The sequence below is a fragment of the Myotis davidii genome, unplaced genomic scaffold, assembly GCF_000327345.1.
Source record: "Myotis davidii unplaced genomic scaffold, ASM32734v1 scaffold2301, whole genome shotgun sequence".
Taxonomy (NCBI): domain Eukaryota; kingdom Metazoa; phylum Chordata; class Mammalia; order Chiroptera; family Vespertilionidae; genus Myotis; species Myotis davidii.
The window spans coordinates 94,626-106,056 of NW_006291016.1; the positions used below are offsets into that span (position 1 = coordinate 94,626).

Sequence of the window (11,431 nt, forward strand, 5' to 3'; positions counted from 1 at the left end):
TTTTACAGAGAGGAAGGGAGAGAGATAGTTAGAAACATCGATGAGAGAGAAACATCGATCAGCTGCCTCCTGCACATCTCCCACTGGGGATGTGCCCGCAACCCAGGTACATGCCCTTGACCGGAATCGAACCTGGGACCTTTCAGTCCGCAGGCCGACGCTCTATCCACTGAGCCAAACCGGTTTCGGCTAGAAGTATTTATTATTGCCAGAAAAGTTTAGCCTGCAAAAGATATAGGGGATAGAGGAATAAGTTAAATGGCACCAGGTAAATCTAGAAGATGGACCATTCTACAAGACAAATGGGTTGGCCTTCAAGTCAAGCTCGTGGTGATGAAAAAAAAAAAGGGACAGAGGGATAACTATTATTCTAGATTAGAGGGGGGGGGGGATTAAAGAGTCCTAGCCACCAGATGCAATATGTAATCCTTTATTGGATTTTGATGGTTTGTTTTTGTTTTTGTTTTTTAAATATGTTTTCATTGATTTTTTTTTTTAGAAAGTGAGGAAGGGAGGGGGATAAAGAGATAGAAACACTGATGAGAGAGAAACATCACTGATCAGCTGTCTCCTGCATGCCTCCTACTGAGGATCGAGCCCAAAACCCAGGCATGTGCCTGACCAGGAACTGAACTGATGACCTCGTGGTTGCTGGGTCAATGCTCAACCACTGAGACGCACTGGCTGGGCTGGATCTTGATGCTTTTTAAAAAGCTAGACTTATATGCAAACCTGGGCATTCTGGGAAAGTGATTTTGGCGGGGGGGAGCTATAAAAGACATCTGAGGAACAGTTGAGGAATTATGAATATAAATGTGTAATATACTACTAGGGAATTATTGTCAATTTCATTATGTTACAGTTTGTCTTCCTTGTGGAAGATACATGACTACTGATTTTGTTACATAGGAGAATATATTTATGTATTGGAGATGTATGCTGAAGTGTTGTAATAGCTGTAATTAACTTAGAAACAGTTCAGCCAGTTTCTGTATATTGGCAAATCTGGAAAAATGTTAATAAGCATCCAATCCAGATGGTTGGGACATAGGTATTCTTTTTCCTAGTTTTTAGAAAGGTGAAATTTTCCTATAAAGAAGTCATTAGATGACTTTTATACCAACAATGGGTTATGATTTTTATTGACTTGAGAGAGAGTGGAAAAGGGGGGGAGGGGGAAAGGAAGGAGGGGGAGAGAGAGAGAGACATTGATTTGTTGTTCCACTTATTTATGCATTCACTATTTGATTCTTGTATGTGCCCTGGCTGGAGATCAAACCCGCAACCTTGGCATATCAGGATGATGCTCTAACTAAATGAGCTACCCAGCCAGGGCACCAACAATAGATTATTGCATGCCTAGTGATCACTTGAACTCTTTATCTCATTTTAGCCTCAAAATTCTGTCCACCAAGAGGAACATTATCCTATTTTACATCAGAAAAATACTAAAAGAGAAAGACTGTATAAGAACCTGGTTGCCCTAACCGTTTTGGCTCAGTGGATAGAGAGTCAGCCTGCGGACTCTAAGGGTCCCAGGTTCGATTCCAGTCAAGGGCACGTACCTTGGTTGCGGGCACATCCCCAGTAGGGAGTGTGCAGGAGGCAGCTGATCGATGTTTTCCTTTCATCGATGTTTCTAACTCTCTATCCCTCTCCCTTCCTCTCTGTAAAAAAATCAATAAAATATATATATTTTTTAAAAGAACCTGGTTAATTGTGAACTAAAAAGGTGCAATAAAGTAGTCAGACTTCATGAAATAGAAAAACCAGGTAACTTGGGTTCAAGTCCCAAACCCTGATAATGGTTGAATCTCTTGAAGTTTCTGTTTCATCATCCATAAAAACAGATAGAAACATATGCCATAAGCCTTTCACAACTCTTGTTGAGAACCAGTGAAGTAATGTACCTGAATGCACTTTGAAAAATGTGGAGTACAGCCCTGACCTGTTTGGCTCAGTGGATAGAGCGTCGACCTGCGGACTGAAGGGTTCCAGGTTCGATTCTGGTCAAGGGCATGTACCTTGGTTGCGGGCACATCCCCAGTAGGGGGCATGCAGGAGGCAGCTGATTGATGTTTCTAACTCTCTATCCTTCTCCCTTCCACTCTGTAAAAAATCAATAAGACATATTTTTTTTTAAAAAAGAGTTCAGAGCATAAAGCCAGACCACCTAGCTTCAACCCCAGCTCTATCTTTAAAAAAAAAAATATGAGTTAATGGCAAATTAATGCAAGTGTCTATATTTTATTGTCCTATAGAAGACAATTTTAGGTTAAGCTGAAGTTGTCTCTAGAAAAATGTGGAGTACATGTAAATCACATTATTTTATGGCAACAATGCATCAACTGATCAACATGTTGGAATGTTGATCTTCTCCCTCAAGTAAAAAAAGCACCTTTCAATCTATTTCCATACACAGCTCCTCCCTCCCCGACCCTACAATGAGACCATCAACTGACCCTAATTACAGCCTCGCATACCACTTCAGGGATGAAAGAATAAATATACAAGAGTGCGTACCTCCAGTTGGTAGATACTCCTACTATTTCCCGCAGCTTATCTCGAACTGAAACAAAAATAAAGAGGTCATCCCTTGAAACAAAGAAATATGAGAACAATGGCAACAAGCGCAAGAACTAAGAAAAGCAATTCATGCACTCAAAAGCTTTAAAGATCCATGAATTTTCATTTAATGCCACAAAAATAACTCAGAGAAGGGTTCAGGTCTCTGCTTCCTGAAAACATGAAACAACTATTGTCTCAGCAGAGAAAAGAATACCCTTGTGCCAATCACTAGGGTTTACATAAGCAAACAAAAAAGGATAATTCCAATTATTCATTGATGGGGCTATATCAGTGTTAATAGGAGTCCGTTTTTGATGGAGATACTATGAACAAAATCCCCATCTATCTTATAGGCAGTAGATCAAATTAGTTCAGGGACTAACAGTAATATCCAAATTTGAGTATCATTCTAATTGATTTCTCATATACTTACGTATACTATGCTAATTGTTAGAAAAGCTTAAGCCAGAAAAATGAAGCAAAAATGTAAATCAAGGGAAGGCAAATAATGCAATTTAATTTTTGTTAATATCCACTGCTCAAAAGTAGAAGAAAGAATTAGTATAAAAAAATAATCACTTGGTTGATACTAATTACCACACACACCATTATTCACGTGTATAGGTGAAGATGCTATATGGATAAAGGGAAAATAAATTAGATAAGCAGTAGTGATTCAAAACTAAAAAATAAATCTTTAGGATTTCAAATAATGTGTTGAGTTCATGTTTTTTTTTCTAGCATTTAACAATATATATTCAAGTTACAGGAAATTAATGGTCCTTGTCCTTCAATAACTAACTGAGCAAAACCAAATATGGTTAGATTAACATGGGAAAATGGTTGACTTTTTTTAATGTATATTTTTTATTGATTTTCCACAGAGAGGAAGGAAGAGGGCCAGAGAGTTAGAAACATTGATGAAAGAGAAACACCGATCAGCTGCCTCCCGCACACCCCCCACTGGGGATGTGCCCGCAACCAAGGTACATGCCCTTGACTGGAATCGAACCTGGGACCCTTGAGTGTGCAGGCCGACGCTCTATCCACTGAGCCAAACCAGTTAGGCCATGGTTGACTTTTTTGTCAATTATATATATCCCATAAATTTGGTGCAAACTCTATAAAATAAATCATAGAAAACTACAAAAATTAATTAGTAAATTAGTATTATTTCTGATTTTTTTCTCCTGAGTTCCTTAAATAAATGAACAGAAAGTACCTGGAACAGCATACAGACTACTGATGCTCGCTAACATAAAACGATTATTACTAGTTCAGTCAGTGTAAGAAAGCCAGTGCTGAGGGCCAAAAAGGAAAGTAGAATTTTAAATTATATTTATACATATATGTTTATGTAGACCTTTTAAAGAACCCACAATTTTTCCCTAGCCGGTTTGGCTCAGTGGATAGAGCGTTGGCCTACGGACTGAAGGGTCGCAGGTTCAATTCCGGTCAAGGGCACATGCCTGGGTTGCGGGCTTGATCCCCAGTAGGGGGCATGCAGGAGACAGCTGATCAATGATCAATTCTCTGTCATCATTGATGTTTCTATCTCTCTCTCCCTCTCCTTTCTTCTCTGAAATCAATAAAAATATATTTTTAAAAAACTTTTAAAAATCCACAATTTTAATTATAATGAGTACTCCTAAATTGATAAAGACATCCATAACTTGCACATCAGATTAATAACTGAAATTAATTTCAATTAAACATGGATTAAACAGGGTCCCTCTAACAAAATGGTGTACTAAGAGCATTTAGTTGGTACAACTAAAGTACCCATCTCTTACTTATGCATCAGATTTCTTTTTTCTGTGTCTTCCTCTTCAGTACCTACACATGGGAAGTGGAAATCATTTAACTACTAAAAGAAGTCAGTCCCCAAGGTTCTGAATGTGATTTCTACCCACAGCTATCCTGATCATTTTATAAATAAGAAGTTTATGAAAGATCTACCTGTAGTGTGCCTCATCTGCCCTGAATTATCTATCTACATGCCTCCCAAATAAAATAGGGTTTTTAACCACTTGAGTCTAAAAAGTAAACACCCTTGCCTTCATGAATGTGGAAGACTCTCTGTTTTTCAGGATTCTGGAACCCTTGAGTCAGTCCTCTGCCAGGAGTAAGCAGCCCCCTGCTCAAGGTACAAAGCCTGCAAAACAAGAATAAACACACTTAAAGTAGGTTCCATGGCTTTTCCCCTGGCAACCCCAAAGACCTGCGCCTCCTTCCAGAGCACATGACTGTCCCACATCCTTAGCCTAATCATGCACCAAATAACAACATTTGGTAACAGCAGATCGCATATGCGACATGATATACCATATAGCCTAAGAGTGTAGTAAGCTATACCATCTAGGTTTGTGTTGTGTAAGTTCATTCTATAATGTTCACACAATGACATAATCACCTAACAAAGCATTTCTCAGAACTATCCCTGTCATTAAGCAATGCATGACTGTACTGTATATTGTCTTCTAGGGGTCTATACTTATTTCTCCAGTGTATACACATTTGCATATGAGGCTACTCTATAAATCATCTCTCCAACTAGAGTAAACATTTCTTTTTTTTAATTGTTCAATTACAGCTTACATTCAATATTATTTTGTATTCGTTTCAGGTGTACAGCATAGTGGTTAGACAATCATATATTTTACAAAGTATCCCCCCTGGTATTTTCAGTACCCACCATACATAGTATTACAATAATATTGACTATATTTGCTTTGCTATACTTTACCTCCTGTGACTATTTTGTAACTACAAATTTGTACTTCTCAGTCCCTTCACACTCACCACCCAGTCCCCCAAACCCCCTCTCCTCTGGCACCCATCAATCTCAGAGTAAATATCTTTTCTTGTTTCTTTTTTAAAAATATTTTTACTGGCCCTAGCCAGTTTGGCTCAGTGGATAGAGCATCGGCCTGCAGACCAAAGGGTCCTGGGTTCAATTCTGGTCAAGGGGCACATACATTGGTTGCAGGCTCCTCCCCACCATCAACCAATCGATGAATTTCTCTCACATCAATGTTTCTCTCTCTGTCTTTCTCTCTCTCTTCCACTCTCCCTAAAAACTCAATGGAAAAATATCCTTGGGTGAGGATTTAAAAAGCATATTTTTATTGATTTTTACAGAGAGAGGAAGGGAGAGGGAGAGAGAGCAAAACATGGATCAGCTGCCTCTTCCACACCCCCTACTGGGGATTGAGCCTACAACCCAGGCATGTGCCCTAACCAGGAATTGAACTGGCAATCTTTCTTTGCACAGGATGGCACTCAACCAACTGAGCCACACTGGCCAGGGCTCAGAGTAAATATTTTCTGAGCACAGAGACCAATTAGGTATCTAGCTACAAAACACATAAAAGATATCAACCAGGTTTAATGGATTTATTCTTGCTCTTTCTATTTTATTAGTTTCAGAAGCCCAGAATTGTTTTGGTAAATGAATAAATTATGAACATATGTTTTTTCATTATCACACCATATTTCCTCAACAGATAAGCTAAACCCAATTATAAGTTTATCAGCTTTGAAAACAGAATTAACCCTTTCCATATTCAAAGACAGTATTTATTGCACTTAGGCAGAAATTTTCTAATCTCCAAATGAAATGAAATAAAAGCTAATTATCAAAATGTGCCTACCCTATTCTCCCAAAATAAGTTATTTAAACTGATTTTTATTATTCACTATTGCTTTAAGTGTTGACTCCTAGCCATACACTGTCATATCACGAATAACACATATATAGTATCAGGGATTGACAAACTGATCTGTTGAGAGCACAGGTAAAGAAGACAAGGTACTAAAGAGGTCATGATCCCTAAATACTGTTACTCACTCTAGCTCAAGTTACTAGTAAATTCTTACTACCTAGTACCAGAACAAGTGATGACACCCCCGCCCCAACATAAAGTATATTTTTAATTTTCTTTAGTGCCCAACTTCACTATAGATTTCTCTCTAGAATTAAATACAGCATTCTGGAAAATTCTCTCAGTAAAAATATTTGGTAAGACCTACATGTAACTCCTTAGCCATCCAGTCATCACACTAGCTGTGATACAACCCCTGCTGGCCAACTAAGATCAGAACACTTGTTGGAGTATTTGGGGTTTGGGTTTTGTGTTTATTCATTTTTTAAAATATATTTTTATTGATTTCAGAGAGGAAGGGAGAGTTAGGAGAGATAGAAACATCAATGATGAGAGAGAATCATTGATCGGCTGCCTCCTATACGCCCCACAGTGGGTATTGAGCCAAAAACCTGGGCATGTGCCCTGACCAGGAATCAAACCCATAACCTCCTGGTTCATAGGTTGATACAACCACTGAGCTATGGCAGCCAGGACTTGTGTTTATTCTTTAATCAAATAAGTAATAAGTCTCTCTACCTTATATATTTTAGCTTTATTTTTTTTCCACAATAAATCTTCCACTTCTGTACTTTTATATGTATATTAATATTTCAGTATTCTAAGTCTTGACCTTCTAGTTTGCATTTTCTCAGAACATGAGCTGCATTTTCTTTTGTTCTCACTGTTTCACTTTACGTATTTTCTGTAGGTTCAAATCCCTTATTGAAGGAAACAGTCCTTCATTCTGCCTTCTCAGACACTAGCATTCTGCAATTGAATGTATTGGATTTTAAAAAGCTCACTGGAGAAAACTAATATTGTAACAGTGGGCAACTGTAACTCACCCCACCATTGTTCTGACATTGTTTCTGTAAATGCTGACTCAGACTAATATGTAGCTTATAGGTAAACAGCGTCCTATATAATAAAGAGGTAATATGCAAATTAACCATCACACCCTCACAAGATGGCTGCCTAAGACCAGGACAGCAGGGGGGTTAGTGAGGGATGACCAAACGACTGAACTGCAGGCTGCATGGGGCAACCAGGCCAGCAGAGGGGTCATGAGGGGTGAGCAGGCCGGCAGTAAAAGGCAACCAGACTGGTGGAGGTGGGGGGGGGAGTTAGGGGCAACCAGGCAGGCAGGCAGGTGAGCAATTAGGAGCAGTGGTCCAGGATTGTGAGAGGGATGTCCGACTGCCGGTTTAGGCCCAATCCCTGGGATCAGGCCTAAACTGGCTGTCAGACATCCCCCAAGGGGTCCCAGATTGGAGAGGGTGTAGGCTGGGCTGAGGGGACCTCCCTCCCCCTGCCCCGCCCCCCCGCACGAATTTCGTGCACCAGGCCTCTAGTGTTTGTATAAGAATCCTAGGAACTAACTTCAGAAGATAGAGACTCTGACATTCAGTCATCACGGCTCTAGAATTGCTGACCTTCAACAGTAAAACCAGGATGATATAAGACCAGGATGATGTAAAACCATGATGACGAAAACCAGGATGACACACACCAGACCATCACTTGAACAGAATGAACTGTATTGGCCTGCATGTAGAGAACTTTTCAACCCCCTCCCCTTGATCTCTTTGTTCTGCTTTCCCTCTCCCTCCTTATAAAAACCTCTTTCTGCACTGAGGTATGAAGATGGGCTTCAGACAAAAGTGGCCAACACCTGAATAAACCTCTTTCTTTTTTCACCAGCATCTGTCTCATGAGTATAGCTTTCGTGGCGATATGCAGCCGAACCTTGATTTCAGTTACAATATTTCTCATTGCTAAAATTAGCTGAAAGAGCAAAATATCATGCCCTCAAAATCTTAACTAGCAGTTATAATAGATGCAGTAGATGCTCCCAATATATGAAATAAGACCTGACTCTGAGTAGCTAAATATATTGATATGTATGCACCACAAAGTAATGGGAGGTATATAACCATCTTATAAACTGGGTAAATATACATATACATAAGCATTTTTGTTTTGTTACACTAAGAGACAGCATTTTCTGAAGAGTGATGAAAACCATCCCATGCTGCCTGAGTGATAGGCAGTACAGTACAGAGGTTAAGAGCCTGAACATGCTGTTTGTTAGAAGAGTGACCTTGGGCAAGTAATCTGACCTCTCTGAGCTTCGGTTTCTTCATCTGTAAAATTGGGAAACTAATAGCACTTATCCCATAGGATTGTCATAAGGATAAAGAAGCTATCATGTTGCCCTAGCTGGTTTGGCTCAATGGATAGAGTGTCAGCCTATGGACTGAAGGGTCCCAGGTTCGATACCGGTCAAGGCACATGCCCGGGTTGCGGGCTTGATCCCATTGTGGGGCATGCAGGAGGCAGCCAATCAATGATTCTCTCTCGTCATTGATGTTTCTATCTCTCTCTCTCCCTCTCCCTTCGTCTCTGAAATCAATAAAAATATATATTAAAAAAAAGAAGTTATCATGTTAAACCCTTAGAAGCGTGCCTGATACACTAGCAAAGTCCTCAAAAACAAAACAACAATAAAAACACCCACATCAGCTATTACTATTGCAGAAAGTCATGCTTCTCCAAAGTCTCCCCCAAAAGTAAAAAAGGACCAGAAATTTAGAAAGCATAAGCTAGGCACTATGATGGGCCATGTCTGAATTGTGAACCAAATGGAGTTGATGGATGCAGAGAAACACTTGAGACAAATTATTTGGAAAACTGTGGTCCTGCAATCCTGTTCTTTGTATATTGCCTTAAAAATTTTGGAGATATACCCCTGTAGCAAAACAAAGGCATAACTTGAATACTTTAAAAAATTGTTGACTAATCAAAAAATGGTATAAAAAGTTTCTATTGCTCTTGAACATTCAGTTTATGATAACTTCCAATTTAGTATTCTATCTACTGATAATCTGATGAAAATGGATATATAAAAATGGCATATACTATTTCAGAAGGTTCACAGACCACCCCCTTTTGACACCCCCATAAGGCTCTTATATTTAAAAACTCTAATTCAGATCAACCTCCTGAAAACCATGAGGTTCAAAGAATTAGATGATTTTTCCCAGTGCCAGTCAACTAGAGAGAGAGCAGTTCTTCTGATCCCTCTTCCATACGTACATATGCAGTTGCTCTTGTCACAATCTCGGCTACTTCCCTTTATATATGCAGCAGTGAGGAAAAGGGAGGGAGAATGATTTCATCATTACCCAACACCCAGGCACCCCAGGGTAACTGGCTTATTCCCTGAGAAGACTTCAGACGTTTTAGAGCAAAACCCCTAGGCCAGTGGTTCTCAACCTTCCTAATGCCGCGACCCTTTAATACAGTTCCTCATGTTGTGGTGACCCCCAACCATAAAATTATTTTCGTTGCTACTTCATAACTGTAATTTTGCTACTGTTATGAATCATAATGTGAATATCTGATATGCAGGATGTATTTTCATTGTTACAAATTGAACATAATTAAAGCATAGTGACTAATCACAAAAACAATATGTAATTATATATGTGTTTTCCAATGGTCTTAGGCAACCCCTGTGAAAGGGTCATTCAACCCCCAAAGGGGTCGCGACCCACAGGTTGAGAACCGCTGCCCTAGGCCTTTAAAAGAAACTGTCAAAAGGCTTTTGGGGAAACTCAGGCCCTAGCGCTCCCTGATTGAATCTTTCCAACAAAAGAAGACCAAGGAGCCCAAGCTCTCCACAGCTTGCTTAAGGAGTCACTTAAGTGTCTTGGCTCTGTTCTAGATCCCAAGCTTAGGCTGGGTGTCTGGGAAGAATTTTTTCAGTACAGCAACAGGCAACGCCATTCTTGCCCTCTACTCTGAAGGAATGCTTCAATTTAGAAGTAAGCAAATTCAGGTGGTTCTTTTGTGAGTGGGAGGAAAAGAAGCTACAAAGATTGCCCACCAGTCCAATAACCTAATCATCTTGGACAGTCCATATTCATTGATGAACTCTTTCTCTTAGGCACTAAGGAGTACCGTCTTAGGGTTCAATAGGACTCATGAGGAAGGAATGCAAATTTATGTGTGTTCATTGCAAAGAAAGGGGACTTCCAAATTGGGGGAGAGGAGATCAAGAAAGGTTTCCTGGAAGAAGGCACATGGGCAAGGCTGTGGAGTTTGTAGAGGGCCTTTCACATGATGTCCAACTGTGGTCCTTCCTTTTTTTAAAAAATCTTTATTGTTGAAAGTATTACATATGTTCCCCTTTCCCCTTCTGTGGTCCTTCTTTTAACCTGACTTTAAACCTGTCTTCAAATAGTATAAAAAAGGGTGCTTTTTAAATGCTATAAAGAGACACACACAGAGAGAACTTTTCTCAAGGATAGCAAGGTCCACAGAGAGAGAACCAGGACCCCCCAAGAGAATTGAGGGGGATCACTGTCAGAAGTCCTGTGGGCCACACCAGAGGGGCCGGGCGGGGCACCTGTAGCTGGATGATTCCAGAAGGTAGAACGGTGAAGGGCCCCCTGGGGCCCAGACAGGCAGAAAGAACTTGAACAGCTGGAAGGCTCCAGTGAAGGGGTTTGGGCGAGAGCCAGACACCCTGAAATCTAAAGCCTTAGGCTTCATCTGGGTAAGCTGGGATGATGACATTTACAAAATAGCATCCTCTCTTCGTCCAAGCGACCCAATCAAAGCCCTCTGCCCGCTTGCCTTGCTGCTCATTAAAGGTAAAGTCGCAGTCAGCACCAGGGGTCCTCGTCATACAGTCCTGAGAGCCCAGTAAGTACCCTACATTACAACACACTTAAGTCTGAGTCCAAGTAGGCCAAGCACATAACCCTAAAAATGTTCTCCAAAGGAGGGCAAAGGGCTGAAAAGGTAATATGGGACTCCAAGTACCAGCTTTCTGATAAGGGGCTACCCCCAAACCACACCCAGGATGAGCAAACGTAAAGGAATTTCAGGGAACACCCAACTTCCTCCCTTAAAGTGCCGCTTCGCTATTAATATCACACTCAACGCCACAAGACGCTAAGGTGGGGAGCGCCGTGCCCCACCCGAGGCCG

General features: G+C 40.4%; 1 protein-coding gene across 1 annotated transcript in view; it reads right to left on the reverse strand.

The window, feature by feature from the left end:
- The window catches only part of ACOT9 (acyl-CoA thioesterase 9), a 32,057-nt gene extending 21,066 nt beyond the window's left edge, over nucleotides 1-10,991 (reverse strand). The window contains exons 1-4 of the mRNA XM_006764153.2: nucleotides 10,846-10,991; nucleotides 4,626-4,723; nucleotides 3,175-3,201; nucleotides 2,524-2,569 (exon numbers count right to left, since the gene is read on the reverse strand). Coding sequence (XP_006764216.1) covers nucleotides 2,524-2,569; nucleotides 3,175-3,201; nucleotides 4,626-4,723; nucleotides 10,846-10,991 — 317 coding nt within the window. The remainder of the gene's footprint in view (nucleotides 1-2,523; nucleotides 2,570-3,174; nucleotides 3,202-4,625; nucleotides 4,724-10,845) is intronic.
- Nucleotides 10,992-11,431: the final 440 nt, after the last annotated feature.